General features: G+C 58.8%; 3 protein-coding genes across 13 annotated transcripts; 1 reads left to right on the plus strand and 2 right to left on the minus strand.

Moving 5' to 3' along the window:
• Positions 1-375: 375 nt before the first annotated feature.
• Positions 376-11,086, minus strand: PRRG3 (proline rich and Gla domain 3). 11 transcript variants are annotated; one of them, XM_042807140.1, is made up of 5 exons: positions 7,865-10,304; positions 7,362-7,403; positions 3,251-3,411; positions 2,172-2,711; positions 376-1,408 (listed from the first exon to the last, which is right to left on the minus strand). In XM_042807140.1, the coding sequence occupies exons 2-4, from the start codon at positions 7,366-7,368 to the stop codon at positions 2,175-2,177; spliced, it is 705 nt and encodes a 234-aa protein (XP_042663074.1). In that variant the 5' UTR covers positions 7,369-7,403; positions 7,865-10,304; the 3' UTR covers positions 376-1,408; positions 2,172-2,174. The 11 variants fall into 11 exon arrangements, 5 of the variants coding, with proteins under 5 accessions (XP_042663074.1, XP_042663072.1, XP_032851816.1 ...); XM_042807138.1 differs by lacking the exon at positions 7,865-10,304 and adding an exon at positions 11,010-11,086 and having other exon boundaries at positions 376-2,711; XM_032995925.2 differs by lacking the exon at positions 7,865-10,304 and adding an exon at positions 10,607-10,650 and having other exon boundaries at positions 376-2,711.
• A 32-nt stretch (positions 11,087-11,118) lies between these two features.
• RIPPLY1 (ripply transcriptional repressor 1) lies at positions 11,119-12,151 on the minus strand (the record flags this gene model as incomplete). The annotated part of the gene is made up of 3 exons (XM_042807141.1): positions 12,082-12,151; positions 11,351-11,421; positions 11,119-11,269 (listed from the first exon to the last, which is right to left on the minus strand). Coding segments are annotated over exons 1-3 (231 nt in total), but the record flags the coding sequence as incomplete, so codon positions are not given.
• A 1,211-nt stretch (positions 12,152-13,362) lies between these two features.
• Positions 13,363-16,687, plus strand: CLDN2 (claudin 2). Its single transcript, XM_032996065.2, has 2 exons — positions 13,363-14,206; positions 15,352-16,687. The coding sequence occupies exon 2, from the start codon at positions 15,549-15,551 to the stop codon at positions 16,242-16,244; it is 696 nt and encodes a 231-aa protein (XP_032851956.1). The 5' UTR covers positions 13,363-14,206; positions 15,352-15,548; the 3' UTR covers positions 16,245-16,687.
• Positions 16,688-19,170: the final 2,483 nt, after the last annotated feature.

Consider the following 19,170-nt stretch of genomic DNA (forward strand, 5'->3'; position numbering starts at 1 on the left):
CAACTTGTGCACCTAAAGATCCTCAAAGACCTTAGGAAATCCCTCCGCACTTCACCTACCAGCTGGTCCGGGCTCACAGGACACCCTCCAGCTCTCCCCGAGAGTTGCACCATGTGCCCAGCAAAGTCGAAGACTCCTGTCAGATGTGTGAGCTTGTTCCCAGCCCCATGGCAGCATGAACCCCATATCCAGAGCTGGTCCCTTCTTCAACGGGGACTGTGCTGAAGCTGGGCCCAGGGGGAGTATTGGTGCCATCGCCCCACAGCTGCCTCCATCACCCCACAGAGCTGAGCCCCAGCACCCCCACAAAATGGAAATCCAGCTGTGCCCAGTGAGACACCCCTCCTGTGGGAAAAAGCCACCCTGTGCCACTCAGACAGTGAGGGTTTTTTAATAAATACCTTTTTTTTTTTTTGCACAGAAATATACCAAGTTTTACAGAATACAAACTGCAGGGATATTGACCGAGCATCAAAGACAGAGGATGCAGAGCACCCTTCTATCTCCCTCCAGTCTTTTCCAGGTTCTGACCCTGATGCTCACTGTCAGGTCTTCCCATAAGCCCAATTTGATAAGGCCTGGGAGGGGACAGACAAGGTGCCAGCAGCCGCAAACCCCCCCGTGTCCTGCCCCAGGAACGGCCACACTGGGCAAGCCTCAGCTCTGGGCTGAGGGAACCTGCTGTGAGAGCATCCCTGGGATGGAGCGGGGTGCAGCAGCCGATGGATGCACAATAGCCTTTCAGTGCTGGTGGAGAGACTGGTGCTGGGGTGAACACCGAGAGGCGGCAGTGCTGGGAGTTTGTGGGCTACTCCTGGGGGGTTGGTGAGCGCAACCCTCTTTTTAACCCATCAGACATGACTGGGAAAGGACAGCCCCACTGCTTGGACCCCAAAAGCAGCTGCCCAGGAAAAGGGGACGCTCTGGTCCCACAGCAAAGCACCTGGCTCTGCCCGGCACTGGCACCACAGTCATCAGGGTTCGGTCCTACAACCGACCCACTGGCATCGCCAGGTCGTGGCATGGCCAGTCAGCTCTCACCTCTGTGGCCACCTCTGTCAGCAGGCCCTCCACATCACGGCCATGGCCACCAAGCATTCTGCCCACCAGAGGGGCCTGGAGGAGAGTGGGGTCTCGCATTCCCCTTTATCTGATCTGGAGGACAAAGAGTCTCAAAGAGAGAAGCCAGGCAGAACTGAGAGGTTTGGGGTAGAGACAGGGGAGGTTTGGCCCATCTGCAGGCTCCCTGTGCCAGCATCCCACCTGTGGGGCAGACACCAGACAGGCCACGCGCCAGGAAAAAGGAGCATCCTCACTGCTTAAAACCGTGGGATCACCTTTGGCTCAAGGTCAGAGATGAGCCCACCAGCCAGCTCAGCTGCAGCCAGACCTCCAGCTGCCCAGCACCCTGCAAGGGGAAAGTGGAGAGCATCGTGAAAAGGACCTGCTATTCCAAAGTCACTTACCTCATATACAAGACCACCACAAGCCTTTCCCTCTTTCCAAAGGGATCTAGGAGATCAGAGAGCACCTCCTTGACTGCTCCTCCCTGATCTCCTGACAGTGAATATCGCTACAGGCACCGCAGGATGGACTGGGCTCCCCACTCCCACCTGGCAGCAAATCCACACAAGGGATGCACTTTCTCCCCAAACATAGAGTGTGGACACCGACCGTGGGGGTGGACAGAACTTTGACACACCCCTCCTGCATCCCCAACTCCTAATCAGAGCCCTGAGCAGCAAAACGGGGCCCGGTGAGCACATGGGGTAAGGCTGAGCAGCACCCCAGGGAGGCAGCAAGGCTGTTTTAAACATGGGAAATGTTATGTCTGTTTGAGGGGGAAGTGAGGAAATTGAATGCACCATGGGGAGACCCCCGTGATGAGCCAGGAACAAGCTGCCGCTCTGCTCCGGCTGCTACAGCACTTACGTGAGCAGGGAGTGAGGGGCAGGAGACGGCTGGCTGACTCCAGAGCCACTCCTGCAGCCCAGCCTCACCCCACTTGGGGACAGCTATTTTTGGTTAGGAGGGTAAGGCTATTGTGTGATGGCACCAGCTTGTACAGGTGAGACGGGGTGCCACCTGGCACCTGAAGGGGGTCCCGGGCACGGAGAAGGGAGGGTGGGTGGGTGAGCGTGAGTGTGTGAGGAGGCAGGAGGGAGGCAGACCTGCTATTTGCCCACAACAGGGGCAGTGGCCACAATCTCTTCGTACTTGGGTGGCGGATCATTGTAGGAGACACTAGTCTCTTCGCCACTGCTGCTCTCCGGGTGGCCCGTCACTTCCTCGTAGGAAGGTGGAGGGGTGGCACTGGACAGTCTGGAGAGGACAGAGACCGAATGCTCTGGCGGGTAGAGGGTGCCATCTTGCTGGGGGGTGCCCCCAGCTCTGCCATCTCCAGCCACCCGGTTGCTTGCTTCTCGCTGATACTGGGTTTCCCCTTGGCTTTGCGACCGCTCCCGGTACACCATGACCCTGGGGAGGCTGCGTCCCGTTCGGCTGGCCAGGTAACGGTTCTGGGCATAGGAAGGGCGGTGGCGGGTGGCCTTTTGGAGCTGGCACCTCCAGATGATGAAGAGGGCGATGACGATCAGAAGAGCCACTCCCAAGAGGGGCACCACCACGTACATAGCATCTGAGCGCTCCGTGCTGTGCCCGGGGTCCTTGACAGAGTAGACAGAGTTGGTGTAGCTCTTCCAAAACTCCATCTGTGGCAGGAACAGAGAAGCAACCATCACATGCTGCAGGTAAGACAAACACCCCCTGAGCACCACCAGCAACACTCACTGCCCTCCCTAGACCTACAAAAGAGGCCATTTTTTGGCCGTCCCCACCACTCTCATCAGGGCTGCCAGCATCTGAGGTGCTGTGGGAACCAACACAAAAGATCACAGGAACATCCCTCAACAGCCGCTAACAGCCCGCACACCAAGCAGGGAGAAATTTGGCTAACACCAACCCCAGCCTGGAGAGTCGGGGACAACAGCACAGATTTCCCACACACGCTGTGGGAGTGCCAGCTCGACCTGCAGCTGTGGGCAGGGTGTCATGGCAATATCAAGGTGAGGGCATTGCCTGGGAAGGGAAAGTCATGCTGAAAAGTGAGGCCACGACACGCTGCCTGCAGACAGAAGAGGACAAAGGGAACAGAAGGGGCTGTTCCCTCCGCGCTTTCCTTTTCTGCCTCCAACTCACTGAGGCGTAAGCCCTCACAGATTCACTGGGGAACAAAGCGGGACAAACGCACCGTCTTCTCCTTGTTCTCAAACACCTCCTTGACCTCCTCATAGCTGCAGACCTCCTCAATGCACTCCCGCTCGATGGTGCCCTGCCGGATCTCCTCCAGGAAGCCGTTGGCTCGGGGAAAGCGCTTCAGGACCGAGTGGGCATTCCTGGCCCCCAAGAACACTGCAACACACAAGGTGGAGACACACTGAGCAGGGACAGCCCCACACTTGGCCTCTGCCCAGCTGGTCTTTCCCACCTGGCTTCCCACAGGATTTTGATGACACAGGCATCCCAAACACCAAAAGCCCAGGAACACAATTCAGTTAGCATAGCAGAGTGCCCAAGGAGGGAGAGTACACCCTGAGATGCAGGGCTCTTGGGGTCTGCCTGGAGACATACGGCACCAGGAGCATCCTTCCAGCAGGGCTGAGATGTTAGAGACATTGGAAGCGGCAGCTGCAGACCACATAGGGCAGCCGAAGAAGAGACAGAAGGCTCCAACAACTTGTTTTCAACCTCCTGCCCTTAATGGGCTTTCACCTTGCTGCCCCTTTGCTGCAGGGCAGGGGAGATCCCACTGAGCAAGCAAGACCCCACAGGGCTGAGACACAGAGCCAGGCCTCTCTACCAAGACTCAGGGCCAACACTGAGACAGACTCACAACACATAGTGCATTGCATTCATTTCACAGTCCCTCTGTGCACCACCCCAGAGCCTCCTCTCTTGCTTCACACCTCCACAGCCCCCCCAGGGAAGAGGGTGGTGTACCTGCTTCCAGCTGCAGTGGGGTCATGCAAGCTCAGGTGGCTTCAGGGATGCAGTTCAGGTCTCAGATACTGAAAAGGGCCTGAGCAACCTCTCCTTACGTGGCATCACATTCTCATCCCTACAGCATTTTGGTGCAGAGGCCTCACAAACCTTCCTCTGCTCCCAAAGCCTGGGAGACACTACGCTGTCCACATCACATCTTCCCACAAAGCATGCAAGCCAAACCGAGCAGGAACAGCACCCTCCTGCCTGCAAGAGGCACAGCCCTTTCAAAGCCTCACTCCTCATATTCAGCAGAAGGGAGAGCTCCATGGGGCGCAGGGAGCAAGTACATACCAGGACCTGCAACAGCACAGGAAAGGCAAACGAGTTGTTGCCCAGAAAGCAGACACTCCACACAAACCATGATCCTTTCAGGATCCAAACATCCCATGCACACATTTCATATGAGAGTGTTTCTGTAATGGGGTTCAACATACTCAGCTGTAGGTCGGCACCATCTCTTCCCACCAAGCCACATAATTGTGCTGCTTCCCTTGAGGAAGATGAATTGGTTCAGCTGGCTGATCCGCAAAAATCTATTTACCTCCTTCATCCTCAGGCTCAGTCTTCCATTGGATCAACCTGATGAACCAACTCACACTGCAGCCACATCAACTGATACAGGACAGGGAGGCAAGGGGACACACAGAGTCTCCCATTAGACCAGCTTGGCTATAACAAAGACATATACTCCTTCAGTAAGAAGCTCAGTGAAGATCAAACGTTAACAGTTAGTAAAAAGCTACAAGCTTCTTTCATTAGGAGCCTTTTACCAGAGAGACCGACAGGTTTCCTTCTCCTTTACCTTCCATGTATCCTGCTCCTAGAACAATACAGCAAGGTATTTGTGAGAGTATTTGTAAATATCAATGCAGGGACAAGATCACGGTGTAAGCAACTACTATTGTGCTACACCATCCCCTGGTTGGAGGCACTGTGCTCTTTTTGTGCTGTGTAGGTGCATTCTCCCCCCGTGATTTATTAATGGCTTGGTTCAGTGAGAGAGTTTGCAGAGGGCTGAACCACTGAGGTGTGAATGAAGAGCAGCATGAATGATGTGAGTCAGAGACCTTCCCTCAGAATCAACTTTATTATGCAAACCTTTTTTTTTTTTTTTTTAACAAGGACAACAGAAAAAGCATTTTCAAGAGGCACAGAAGGCATCTTGTAGGAAGGCAGGGATCAGCTTGCCTTGACTTTTGCAGGTGAGGAGGGCTATCCTGGCTGGAGAGGGAGCAGGCTGGCAGGCTGACCTCGAGCCTTTCCAGAATGAAATGAAATTTTACAAAGACACCATCCATTCCGCAGATGTCCCATCCTTTGGTGGAGAAGTCTGGCCTCATCTCCTTTGCCTCCCACCTTGATCAGGCTGCGGTATCAACTCTCCCCTCCTCAGCACTTGAGTCTGAGCCTCTTTCCAACTTCCTCAGCACACCTTGGAGCAACAAGCTTGGCCGCAGATCTCACTGTCAGGGTTTTCCATCCCTGCTGTTACTAGTCACACGATCCCTTCCCTGTTCTGCTGTGCTGAACCGGCCACTATGGTGGGAAATAAAAAGACACACAGGCAGGCAGGTATCACGAGTAATGTTCCAACTGAAAGCATGCTGTGATGAAGGCGTGTGCTTTTCCCCACATCCAATTTCCCTCAGGAACCTAGGAATGGCAGAAAAGCAGAAACTAAGTCACTGTTCCCTCCCCTCCCTTACACACACGTGCAAAGAGCTCCCATGTGCCTGGGGACCAAAGCAGGAAAATCAGTGGCCTTCAGGAAACAAGAGTCTTGCCAACTCCCATCTCCAGCCTGGATGCCCAACTGACACAAAGAGCAGACAGCTGAGCAGGTACTGTCCCCAAACCGCAGGGCAGAGGGGACTTCCCAAGGCCCAGCAGCCTCAGTACTGACCCCTTGTGCCTCTCCAAGTCTTCCCACACCAGCTGGAGAACCGGTGCTCAGGAAAGATCAGAGCTTTAGGCAGGGGGAGCAGGAGCGAGGGCTGGGTTCAGTGCATCCCTGATGGGTTTCCTGAGGTGCTGCTGGCCCCTGGTGGCAGGCAGGCTTGGCCACACTGCTACCCCACAGCTCTGCTGCCCGACTTGGTGGGACACCCAAGGAGCTGCTTCTCAGCAGAAGGGCATGCAGCTGTGTCTGCAGAGGGTCAGCCAGGACTGCACGCTGCTGGAGAGGACGTGATGGTGAACATGCTGACCACCACATCCCTCTCCTGCACGTCAGGGTCACCACGAAGGGGACTGCTTGGCAAGGGACGCTGCCACCACAACCAGTAAGTGCTGGTAAGCCAGCACCTGAGCTCTGGGAAGGAGAAAAAGTAGCAGTGGAGGATGGCAGGGACCCAGCTGGGTCATTAGCAGATTAAAACTGCCTTTTAAAAACACTAAACGCTGCCTGAAGATCTCTGTTCCCTCCTCCCACCTAGCACAGCACAGATAATTAAAGTAAACATACCTGTCACCCCTGGGGTCCTCCTCCTTCCCAGCATGGCTATTGCCTCCACCTTCACAGCTGGCTCCAGTGACACTCCAAGCAAATCCTGAGATCCCAGCCAGATCTCTACATCTCCCCGTTCACATCTGCCGTCCTCCTTGAGCTCCCATCACATCTCTGCATGCAGCCTCCACGCAGGCTGCCCAGAAGAGCGAGGAGGGAGGGTTGAGTCCAGCTCTTTACAGACCACATGCCATCCTCCACCCTGCACCCTCGCCAGTCTCAGCCCAGCTTTAGCTGCTGGCCCTGAGCAGCCCCATCTGCCAGGCACTCCTTCAGATGCCAAAACACAGCGAGCTCCCAGTGGGACAGAGTCAGGCAGCGGCTCATCCACTGGGAACGCAGAGTCCCAGTGCCACCAGCCACACGGGCTACAAAGCAGCGTGACCCCCAGGATGAGCAGCTCATGGGATGCCAGTCATGGGCCATGAGGAGCACTGTTGTTAGGAGATGTCAGCACAGACCAGCAACCCCTGCAGAGGGGCCAGTCAGTCCAAACAGCCTCAGGGAGGCCTGACTTGCACAGCGAGCATCATGCAAATAAAGAAATGATGCAGCATACAGGGAGTCCTGGAGAGGTCAGCCCTTCAGCACCTCCTCTCAACTCCCACCTTACACAGGGGAGAAAGAAGCACAAGTCAGGCCGGACCTCAGACCTCATCCAGGGCTAACAGCCAATGGCATATGCTCCCCACAGAGAATAACGTCCCCCAGAAAGCACAGGTACTCCTTCCTTGAGAGGTGGCTGCCAAACATCCCCATTCTCTCCTCCAGCACCACCGCCACCTCTCTGTCTTGACTGGGGAATACTTACTTGCCATGCTGCCTCACTCAGCTATGGGGGCCTCCTGCCTACCTGCAGGGAAGAAAACAGGAGAGTCACTGACAGCTTAAATTTCACCCCCTGAAGCCCAAGACTTCCATCACCCAGGGCCAGATTCATGCAGAAAGCAGGATGATGCGTGGTGGGCCCATGACAGTTCCCAGCCAAGCAGTGCTTCTTCAGACAGCCAAGGACTTGTGCTGCCTCCCCACTCATCGCATGGCTGGAAGGACCGGAGGGGCTCAGGGCACCCTCTGAGAGCCCAGGGCAGGTCTCTGCCATACTTGAGCTGCACTAACCCAGGGAGGACCAGGGTCCTACCCAAGAAGCCCAGAGGGCTGGCAGACAAGCAGAGTAGGAAGGGAAGAACTGAATGAAGGAGAGTCCCAATTTCTCATCAGCAGACGAGGTGACCTGTGTGTCAGAAGCTGCTGGGAGCAGCCTGGTGCTCTTCCCTTCCACAAGAGATTGATGGATATAGGTAAAGCAGTCACCTTGTTTTAAATCTACTTCGCAGCCATGCCAGTTCTCGCTTCTGCAACTCCTATCCACAGTCTGCATTAAACAGGGCCACACTGTTTTCTCCACCACTATAAAGCTGCCTACACAGCAGGAAAGAAAAGGATATGTGTCTCCTAAAGGTTGTTGGGCCAAGCTAAGGGGCAGCAGCAAGAGCGACAGAGCTCCCTGCGCACCCAGCTCTCCAGCTGGAAGAGCACCTTTTGTGCTTCAAAAGCAAAACTAAACAAAACTCCACAAGAGTGAAATAAAGTCCTGCAGAAACAGAGTATATCCCTCTCTGCTCACAGGAGGAATTTCACTTGTTTTCCACACTTTGTCCTCTCCCTGTGCTTGATGCCCCACTGATCAGACTATCCTGGGCAAACTCATCTCTTCCTGCCTTGTGTGACACCTTGCTGTGGCAAAGCCACAGCTCCGTCAGGAGACAGAGAGGACAGGACTAACCAGCTCCTACAGTGCAATATTTATTGCGAATGAAGGAGCAAACACAGTTAGAAATAGCAGGAACTAAACCATGTGCTGATCTTCAGATATTTAGAGTTATCCCAAAAGCACTTGAATCTGCTCGGCTAGAGCAAGGTCAGAAACAGCACCGAGCTGTTTGCGGGATCAGAAATGCTAGAAACGCATTTCTCATTTCACGTAAAAGGCAGGCATCCAGACACACAGAAGGGCTGATGAACACCACCACAGCGGGCACTACCACACCTCACTAACAGCCACCTTCTCAGTAAATCTAGCACCTCTCCCTGCCAACATCAGGCTTCCCGGGGTTTCTGAGGTTGCTGCACCAAAAGCGGCAAGAGGCCAAGAAAACCTGGAGCTGTCTCCAGTGGTGGAAAGCAGCTTCTTTCCAATAGTTTGTGAAACTCAGATTGCAAACCTCAGTACGGAGTTTAAGCAGGAGCGAGGGAAAGCAGAGATCACTGGAATTACACAGAAGGGGTCTGCCACCTCCCGCACCCCACAGCCCGCACCGCGAGGCCTTTTCCTAAGAAACTGCACACCCAACCCCGCTTCTCTGAGCTGTCCTGGGGGATGAGAGAGCAGCTGAGAGGCCTCCGGATCCATGCATTGCCCCACACGCCGCATCAGCTCTGAGCAGGGACAACCTGACCTGCTTTTGTTGTCATCAGTTTTTACCAAGAGACCCAAACCCACAAGATAAAAAACCACACATAATGGAAAACTTGCCACAGTTTTCACACAAAACCTCTGTATTGCTGCTTGTTACAGGCATTCTCCCCCTTCGAAAGACAGAAGAGAGATGCAGAAATAAGGATATTCAAGATCAGATCTGTCAGGACCCCCAGCATGCATCAGGCAACATATTTAATGCATCAGGAACATTTTATCTTTAACTTTTTTCCAAGTATCTGTGCCAATGCACCCAGCATCAGAGCTAAGAGATGGTTTATTCCAGTGGAACAATAAGCCAGGTCTACACAAGCCTACAAGCACGAGCAATGCCCGCGAGAAGGGCAGACATCCCAGACACTTATTTTTATTTCCACACGCAAATTCCTAACCACCTCCCCCGGCTCTGACGAGCAGGAAAAGCTGGACCACCACACGCGCTGACGCCAAGGCAGGCAGCATCCCTCCTGCCTCCACACAGCCACACAAACCAGCAGAAGCCTGAAGCTGGAGGCTGACCTAGCAGACGCCCACCCGGTCCCAGTCCCCCCCCCTCCAGCTTCCCAACATGCGCTCACTTCCTCTATAAATACCCCATCGATAGGAGGTTGCTAAGGCAACCATGAGGAGGCGCGAGGGATGCAGCCGTGAGAGTGAGGATGCTGCAGTCGCACATTTGTGTCTCCCCCGGGCTCCCCTCATCTCCGCCCCCGCTCCTGTCACCGATGCCAAAGGAGGAAATCGTGCTGGTAAAATATGATTCGTGCACAGCGCTGGCCCCCCGCAGACCTCGAGCAGGCGTGGGGTGGGGCGTGGGGGGCACACTGGGAGGTGGCACCTCCTCGCCAGGCTGGGGGGCACAGGTACAGGTTGGGGGGGATCCACAGACGCCAGTGACGTGCCACAGCACGCAAGGAAGCTGCCGGCGCTCCTGGCATCACGTAGCCGTGGCTGCCAGCCGCTCAGCAGGATCCTAGCAATATTTGGGGTTTTCCATGCCAAGATCCACAGCGAGGAGAAGAGGCTGCACCGGCTCCACTTGCCAGGGGCCGGGGGGTCCCCACAGGCTGCCAGGAAGCTTCGCCCTCCCAAAACAGCCTTCGGATCCCATCCGACCGCACGTGGCCGGTCCTCGCGCTGCCCTCGACCAGCATCCACCCCGGCCCCTCCATCCCAGCACCGGACCTGCCTTGCCCGGACCCAACTCCAAATTATTTCCATCACCCTCAGCTCCTAGTGTCACCCCACAGCAGGGTGTGTGTCGCCCACCCCCCAACTCACCTGTCCCATCCGCCCAGATGTGAGCTTGTCCAACTGAAAGCAGCTCTCCAGCCCCAGACGAACCCCCCCGCCCCACTGCCACATCCCCCCGCCCCACCAGCACACCCCACGTCCGCACACCTCTTCTCTTCCCCAAACGCTCGCAACCCCCTCGCCAGCTCCCCGACCCCCACCTCCCCGGCCCCGGCCCCTTCCCTCCCCGCCCAGCACCCCATCCCCGGCCCCCACGGCCCCTGTCCCCCACCCCACGACCCTTCCCCGCCCCGCGTCCCCCGGCAGCGCCGCCCCGCCCGTACCTCATGGCGGCCCCGCGCCCCGCCGCAGCCGCTCCCGCCCGCCGACGGGGAGGGGAGGGGAAAGCCCCGCCCACTCCCCCACCTCCTCCCGCCCCGGCACCGCCCCTCGGCCAATCGAGCCCCGTGCCGCCCGAGCGCACCGCCCTCCCCCTCCCGCGGCTGCAATAGGAGCGCGGAACGGGAGGAGTAGGCGGGGCTACAAGCTCCTCCCCCCAAGCCGAAAGAGGCTGGTGGCCAATGAGCGAGGGCGACGGCTGCCGGGAGGCGCCGCGGTGGCTGCTGGGAGTCGTAGTCTCCTGGCCGCGGCGCGGCGGGCACGGCCCCCGGGCGGGCCGCAGTTGGGCCGCCCCTGAGGGCCCGCGGCCGAGGGGTCTGTGCCCGCGGGGCAGCCGTCTGCCCGCACCTCCGTGGTGCCGCTGGGCCTGTCCTCGCCCTCACGCTGGCCTGCCCGGGTTGCCTGGCAGTGGCGGGGCACCTGCCACCATGTCCCCTGCTTCCTCCTCCTCCTCCTCCTCCTCCTGCTCCTCCTCCTCCTCCTCCTCCTCCTCCTCGCTGCCCGAGTCCTCGTAGAGGCAGAGGGTGGCCTGCACCGGGAAGTTCTCCAGCAGCTTCTCCCCGATGCCATACAGATAGTCAAAGCACTTGGACTTGGGCCAGAGGAGCCTGTGTGGGGAGAGCCGGGGTGAGACGCCCTGCCTGCCCGCTGCCCGCGGCCCCCCCAGGCACCGCCATCAGGGCACCTACCTGACTGGGTGGTGGAAAAATGCCAGAGCTTTGTCGGGGCCGCCGTCCCCTGCCACCCCGCGAGTCCAAGCCTGAGGAGACACAGCAGGAGCGGGACCTGTGCTGGGGCTCCCGCTGCCGCCCTCCTCCCAGCGCAAGGGCAGCGGGGCACACGGGAGCCGCGGCTGGCAGCGAGGGCAGGGACCTTTCTCCCTCCCCTTGGTGGGGGTGATGCCCCAGAGCCCTGGCAGACCCGTGCAGGGTCAGCCTGCCCTGAAGCTGGCATCTCCCCCTTCTCCCGCCCCTCAGTTTAGATCCTCATGCCCCCACAAAGGATGCTAGCATTTAAAACCCCCACAACGGGCTTTTTGCCAGCATAATCTTCCCCCCCTCCCCGTGCTCAAAAGCTAATGCCCAGGCGTCCCGCTAACCCCCTGAGGAATGCCCGCCAGGCCTGGGAACAGTTGGCCCTTTCAGGCCCCCGCGGCGCGGCTGTGCTGGCTGCGGCTGCCCGGGGACGGGGGGTGTCTGCTGGGACAGGGGGGGGTGTCTGCTGGCCCTGCCCCGGCGAGGCTGCGGGGCTCGCGGGGCAGAGGGGTGATGCACGGGCCGGGGGCACGGTGCCATGGTGCAACAGTGCTGGGGGGTGAAAGAGTCTGGAGCAAGGGGCTGGTTTCCTGCCGAACTGGGATCACAACGCTGCCAGTGGGAAACCGGGGACACGGACGTGCAGCAGGGAATGTAAAACTCACAGTGTCCATCTGCTGCCTCCGCTGCCCGGTTCCTTCCTCTGCTCGGGGCAGCCACGGTCTCCAGAGAGGCAGGGATCTAGGTGCGGAGAGACGTTCAGTGCAGCGGCTGCCCACCCTGGCCTGCTCCCCCCTCGCCTCGCTACCCTCCACCGCAGCCATTCGACCCCAGCCCCGCAGTCTCACCTGCCCAGCTCAGCCCCTGCCCGGGTGCGTGGCTGGGGTGCCGGGCATACGTGGGTGCACTCATACTACCTCGGCCTCAGTGCTCCTCACCCTGCTTCAGCCCCCCCCCAGCACCCCTGGGAGCTGCTGGTGTTGCTCCCCAGGCTCTGCACCCTCTCCCACCGGTTGCCACTGGGATCAAAGGGGTCCCCATCAGAGCAGGGAGCCACACAGCCTTCACCCGTATCTAGCTGGATCCTTCCCCATCCCACCACCCGTGCATCCCCTGCCCTCCCCACCCTCCCCAGTCCCCCCCAGCTGTGCAACACCCAAGTACCTTCCCCCTTGCTCCAGCCCCAGGGCTGGGCAAGCACTGGCCACAGGCACCCGGAGCCCACGGGGAGGCAGACAACAGGCAGCAGCTTCCATGGTGTCAGGCAACGGTGTCCCCTCTGATGCTGCAGACCCTTGGCGAGGACACCTTTATAGCCCTGCCCCAGCCAGGGGCTCACAGATTCTTTTGGCCAGGGGAGCAAGGGACTGGGGGTGCAGGGAAAGCAGTTCCCAGGGTGTGAAATTTGTCCCAGTTGTGTAAACAGAGGACTGGGGAGAGGGTGGGGGTGGAGGGGCTGTGATCTCCGGTGGAAAAGCAAAACACAGAAGGGAAAAGTTAGACACCATTTGTGAGAAAATCCCCAGGGGGGGAACAGGGGAGGGCAGAGACAATTAACAAGGATGATTAAGTGCTCTTTGTAGCCATTTGCATAAGGGAGGGGGGACGTGAGGAAGGGATGGGGAGTGCTGGGGCAGCATGATGGGCATGGGATGGGGACAGTGCAGTGGCCGTGTGATGGGACAGGGTGGTGGGCTTGTGATGGGGACAGTGTGATGGGCTGCAGTGGTGGCAAGCACAGAGCAGCCAGGAGGCAGGTGATGGGATGCTCAAGAGAGGATGGTGAGGGAAGACGGATGGCAGGGGCAGATGCCAGGCAGCAGCAGGGCAATGGTCCTGCTCAGGCACCCACGGCCCCTGCTCAGATCACACCGGGGAGCTGCCAGGCCCTGTTCCTGCACTGCTGGTGCAGGGGGGAGAGCACACACTTGCCCGTCCTCCCTCCCCTCTCTTTTGTTTTTTTGAGATGTGGACCATACCGGGAGGTACAGGAAAGCTTCTTGATACGTCCTGTCCCTGCCCACTGTTCCTGCCCAAGCACTAGAGCCAAGGTGCTTCTGGAAGACAGGTCACCTCCCACTCCCAAGAAGCTTTCAATGTGGGACAGGGAAAAAAAATAGCAAATGGTCCCTGTTGTAGCTCTGCTATCAGCATCCAAACACCCCTGTCCAAATGCAGGCTGGACCCTGCTCAGCTCCAAGCACAATTTGTCACCAGAGGCCCTCCCTGCCCCTCTCCATCTGCGGCAGCCGGTGAGCAGGAGGGGGCACGGGGCCAGCACAGCCCTCATTGCTGTCTCCATTTGCTCCTCATTTGGGCCAGGAGTCTTACAACAACAAACCCCGCAAAGGACAAGCAGGGCCAGAAGGAGCGAACCGAAAGCCCAAGCTCACCCTGGGGGCATGGGGAGTTCAACCTGCTGTTGTTTCACTGCCCCTCCAACCCCAGCATGGGCGACTCAACCCAAAGTGGACACATGGACAGTGGCACACAGTCACCAGCAAGCCACAGACCTAAGCCACTTAGGCAAACCTACCCTGATAATTAAAAGACAACAAGCAAAACGAGGCATCCCAGCTCTCCAATCCTTCCCGACGCTGAAAGGGTTTAATTCTGGTCTGCAATAAGCCTCTGATCCAGGCTGAGATTTGCAGGTGGATTTTGCAAAGCTGTAGCTAAACAATTCGCAGTCCCTGATTTCCCGGCCCTGCCCTGACCAGCCACCTCCAGTCCCGGGTGACCCCCGGCCACAGCCACCTTCGGTCCTGCACCGCATCTCCAGCTGCCTCTGTAAGTACCGCAGAACTCCGGCATGACCCTCCCGTGCATTTTGCTGGCACCCCAAGCACCCCAGGTGTTTCTTTTGCAGCAACACCCCTGAGACTGAGTGAGAGGTCTTGGTTAATGCACAGAAAAGGAGACAGAAAGTTGGGAAACTGTGGTACCAAGCATTTCAGGTGCCAGCGTGAGGACAGGGAGAGAAGTGGAGGCACTGGGTGGTGGTGGTACTCAGTCGGGAGTGTTCCCAGGGTGAGAGGCCGCCGGCTGCAGTGTCGGCACGGTGTGGTGTGGGCTCAGTTCAGTTTCGCAAGACGCCGCAGGAGGAGGAATTTTGAAACAAGGCAGAGGGAAAACAAACCAACCCACTCCACCACTTCTGCCAACCCCCCCCCGCCCCGCGCCGCCCACACCCAGGACTGCAGGCAGGAGATGACACCAGCAGAAAAACCCCCGCCAGCAGCAGCGAGCATGAGCTGCACCCCAGTGTGCTCACCCCACGAAGGACGGGTCACCCCGCTTGGTCGGGGCGCTTCTGGGAAGCATCCCCGAAGCGCTGCCAGTGTACTTTGCCTGGATGTCATTCCACCCTCTGTGGATCTCCAGACTGTCCTGGGGACGCAGGCGTCACTATCAATCACATGCATCCTTCTCCATCATTATCCGCAGTGGCACGGAAAGGCCATAGCCATGGTTCAACCTCAAGTGGGCACATCCTGTTGTCCCACTAGAACCTTGGCAGCTCGGGGCGGGTGGCAGGCGGCTGCAGATGCTTTGGGTGGGCAGTTGCAGATGGGGATGAGGCGCAATCCCCCTTCTTCTGCTGGAGGAGCCTCAGGGCCACCACCTGAAATCACCTCCGACAGGTCCCAAATAACATGATGCAGCCGTAGCTTTTTGGCTTCCTTGTCCTGGGTCATCACAGAACACAAGGGATCCTCAGGAAGGCGGCGGGCACTTTCCCCCTGCCAGCGGCCGGCTCTCCATCCCTGCCCACGGCCCCGGCACAAGGGAGGGCTTTGGCGTCCGTCCCGGGCAGCGCTGCTCTGCCTCTGAAGTCTGGCTGGAGAGATAGCGGAGGTGAAAGGGCGCTTGGCGCTCCTCCACAGGCTTGGGTCAATTGTTAATCGGGAAGGGATTGCTTTCCACTCTTGCAGGTAACCTCTCCTCTCCCCGGCTCCCACCCACACGCTGGTGCCCGCACAAAACCGGCACCCCCAGGAGTGGGGTGGAGCTGCGGCGCGGTGAGCGGAGCCGCCGGCGGGGCCATGGGAAGGTAAGCGCGTGGGAGCGAGCTGCCGGCGAGCCGGGTGAGAAGCCGCGAGCCCCAGGGAGGTGACAGCCAGCCCTCACCATGGTCTCCATGGGGCTCCAGCTGCTGGGCTATGCCGTGGCCTTCCTGGGCTCCATCGGTACGCTGACAGCCACGCTGCTGCCCAGCTGGAAGACCAGCTCCTACATCGGCTCCAGCATAGTGACAGCCGTGAGCTTCACCAAGGGGCTGTGGATGGAGTGCGCCACATACAGCACAGGCATCACCCAGTGTGACATCTACAGCTCCCTGCTCAACCTGCCCGCCGACGTCCAGGCAGCCCAAGCCCTGATGGTGAGCTCCTGCGCCGTCTCCTCCCTTGCTTGTCTCCTCACTGTCATGGGCATGAGGTGCACCGTCTTCAGCCAGGGCTCGCCGGGCAAGGACCGGGTAGCAGTGGCAGGCGGCGCAGTCTTCATCCTCGGGGGGCTGCTCTGCTTCATTCCGCTGGTGTGGAACATCCATGTGGTGCTGCGGGATTTCCACAACCCTGTCCTCCCTGACAGCATGAAGTTTGAGCTTGGGGAGGCACTTTACCTGGGCATCATCTCCTCCCTCCTCTCCCTCGTCGGTGGCTTCATCCTCTGCACCTCCTGCCCTGCCCGGGATGCAACGGCCACCTACACAAGCACCTACCAGCCCCGGCTGCTGGCAGGCAAGAGCCACCGGCCCTCTGTCAGCCAGACACAGAAGACCAAGAGTGAGCTCAACTCCTACAACCTGACAGGATACGTGTAGCGGCTGCGGGTGGGAACCGGGCTGTCAGCTCTCCCGGCTCCCCAAAGCACCTGGACTGGCACCAAGGGAGCGCGGTTAGAGGTGAGGACACAGCAGCACTTCCCATGCTCAGCCCTCTCACTCACATGCTTGGAGGGTTTGACCCCACTCTCTTCCCGGGGCTCCCGAGAGTCTTGTGACTGGCTGCTTGGACATCTCAGCTGGTGGCTTACATCAGTGAAGGACCCCGAATCCGGCTTCTGTTCCCTCCTCTGTGCTGCCAGTCCGCAGGCAGCCCCTGCCACAGCGGGACCCCAGCCTACAGCCCCAGCAAGCCTGCCTGGATGGGGGGGTGGGTGCACTTGTGCCCCCAAGGACCAGCCCGCTGGCCACAGAGGTAGCACAGCGGGGTCAGGGGGTCCACGTGGGTCTGGAGTCGCCACCGTGGGGGTTGAGTGCTGGTTGCAAACTGATGTCGCAATAAATCTGTGTTTCTAGCCAGGCTGTGGCTGAGCTTTCCTCTGGCACTGAGGGGCCCTGGCAGCTCCCCCAGCAGGGTGGGCTGTGGTGGGGTCTCTGCTCGCCCGCCCGGCGGGTCCACAGAGCAGAGATCACCCCTGCACCTTGCTCTGGCCTGTGTCCCCCCACCACCACCACCACCGTGGCTTTGCCACCCAGGAGCCCAGGCAGAGGGGCAGGGAAAGTGTCACTCCCCTACACGTTATGTCCCTGAGCACCACGCTGGGGGGTTGCTGTGTGCTACCACTGCAAGGGTGACAGTAGGGGCAAGCACAGCTCCCCAGGGGCTAACAGCAGGCAACAACCCCCCAAGCCCTGCTTGTTTCTGAGGGTGCAGGTATCACTGAGACTGGGGTGCCCACAGGGGCATTCGCTGTCCCCAGGTGCATGTGGCACATCAGGGTCCCCAGGCGGTGGGGAGAGCCCTGGCATCACCCCATCTCCAAACCAGGATGCTGTGAGCACCAGCACTCAGGAGGCAACACGGTCCCGAGCACCTGAGGCAGCCGCTGGCCACAGCAGAGGCTGAGCACCCCAACACAGGTGCAGAGGGGTCTTGAAGGTGGGCCTGGAGCCCAGGGGTCCTTGCAGAGACTATTTTGGGAGGAAAAACGCCACCAGCGAGACATCGGTAAGCTGTGGTGGGATGTGCTGTGTGGTTGCAGCCCTGCACAGTAGCAGCAGTGTGACAGCTCGCACAGGCTGCTGGTGGCACTGGGGAATGCTGGGCATGAGCCAGGGCACGGCCAGAGGAGAGGAGACACAGCCAGCCCAGCCCCGCAGCCCACCGACGAGCAAGTACATTTTCACCACCATGCCCCCCATGACGTCCCACCGCCGGAGGGGAGACAATGCCTACGCTGCTGTGCCACAGAACAGAGCCACCCGGGGACCCCCTTGCCCTGGCTCCCTGTCCCCCAGGGAGCAAGAGGCTTTGGTCTACATGCTGGCCCCTCATAAAGCAATTTAGATTAGGTCCCAGAGAGGAGGGGACCATGTTACCTGCTCAGACGTCACCACCGTTACCCTTGCACCAGTGAAATCATGTTTGCCATGGGGTTAACACACTCCTGATAACAGCGAGTCACCTTTCTCCCCTCCTCACTGAGCAAGGGGCCACCCAGGGACCCATCCCCAGGGTAACGCTCGGTAACGCTCGCTGGAGAGGACCAGGGTGGATTTCAAGGCAAATGCCAGTCACCCCCTTTACGTGGCCAAGGGAAAGGAAGGCCACTGCCCCAGCCCCGGGCTGGCTGAGTTACTTATTGTTGCCTCGGGGAAAAGAGAGTCCTGGGTGCAGAGGATGGAAAGTGTGCAAGGGACTTAGCCTGTCAGCTGCACCCCCCCAGGAGATGCCGCAAATTCAGTTAAGTCCTTCAGCTGTAGACGTTTTGTTTCTGGGCAGCTGACACAGAGAGAAGGCGAGAAAATAGTTGGTACAAGAGGTCGTGCCTTTGAAGAGGAGGAATTCCTGGGCACTGCGTTCTTGCCCCTTGCCTCCCACCCTGGGCTGCGGGGCCAGACAGCACTGCCTGTATCTGTGGGCAGAGGCTCCACTAATTAAACAAAGGGGCATTTGAAATGCTTGATTCAGAGTTTGATTGCTGCCGGGTTAATTAACACTTTAATTCAAGCAGCAAAAGAGAAGATTTCTGGCTTTAGAGTCAGCTTTTGCACAGCTTCCCCCCAAAGGAGAGAGGCAGCCGGGACAGGCAAGGGCTCAGGTACAGAAACACCCATGGTTTGGACAGATGAGCACAGGTCAGAGGCACTGCAAGGGGCCCCAGCGTCCCCTCAGGTTTCTTTTTCACCTGTGCAACGCCAGACCCCGGTTCCATGGGTGCAGCATGCTGGCTTCAGCTGCGGCACAGCAGGAGAGGAGCTGACAAGCATCACACTGAAAAGGGGGCAAGCCTCCCCCCAGCCCCCATGCCTCCAGCCCCTGCATTAAGTGTGAATGGGCTCGGGGAGGGGGGGGGGGGGGGGGATAGGTTTCTCCCCTCCAGCTTTCCTGTCCTTTCATTTGAACACACCCAAAGATGTGAAACTTGGCCACAGGGCAAGGCAGGTTGAAAAGGATTTTCTACTTCTTCACCAGCAGGAGCAGAGGACGGGGAAGGGAAGGACAACGGGTGCACAAACGTGGTGGCAGTGGTTATCTCTGCCTCACGCAATAACCCCGTTATCGATAAGCCGGGTCCTCAAGGGCAGGCTGGATGCAGCCCAGCCCAGGGCCAGAGAGGACAGGAGCCCAGACTGGCCCGGGAGCCAGCTCTCCCGACGGCGAGCACGAGCAAAGTGATGGAGCTGAGCCAGCCAGCGCAGCACAGAGCCAGCCCCTCGGGTCAGCTCTTGCCCCTCACCAGCTCTGCAGGGAAAGCTGAGGGTGCTCTGGGTTTTCCCACAGGAAATCCAGAGGAGCACAGCC

The sequence above is a fragment of the Tyto alba genome, unplaced genomic scaffold (assembly GCF_018691265.1).
Source record: "Tyto alba isolate M040663 unplaced genomic scaffold, T.alba_DEE_v4.0 Super-Scaffold_5, whole genome shotgun sequence".
Classification (NCBI taxonomy): domain Eukaryota; kingdom Metazoa; phylum Chordata; class Aves; order Strigiformes; family Tytonidae; genus Tyto; species Tyto alba.

What these genes read in the sequence shown, in the direction of transcription:
- CLDN2 (XM_032996065.2), top strand. Translation starts at nt 15,549, where the DNA reads ATGGTCTCCATGGGGCTCCAGCTGCTGGGCTATGCCGTGGCCTTCCTG.
- PRRG3 (XM_042807138.1), bottom strand. An exon ending in TTGAGAACAAGGAGAAGACG is followed by an intron (nt 2,712 to 3,250) that starts GTGCGTTTGTCC and finishes TTCCTGCCACAG; the next exon opens with ATGGAGTTTTGGAAGAGCTA.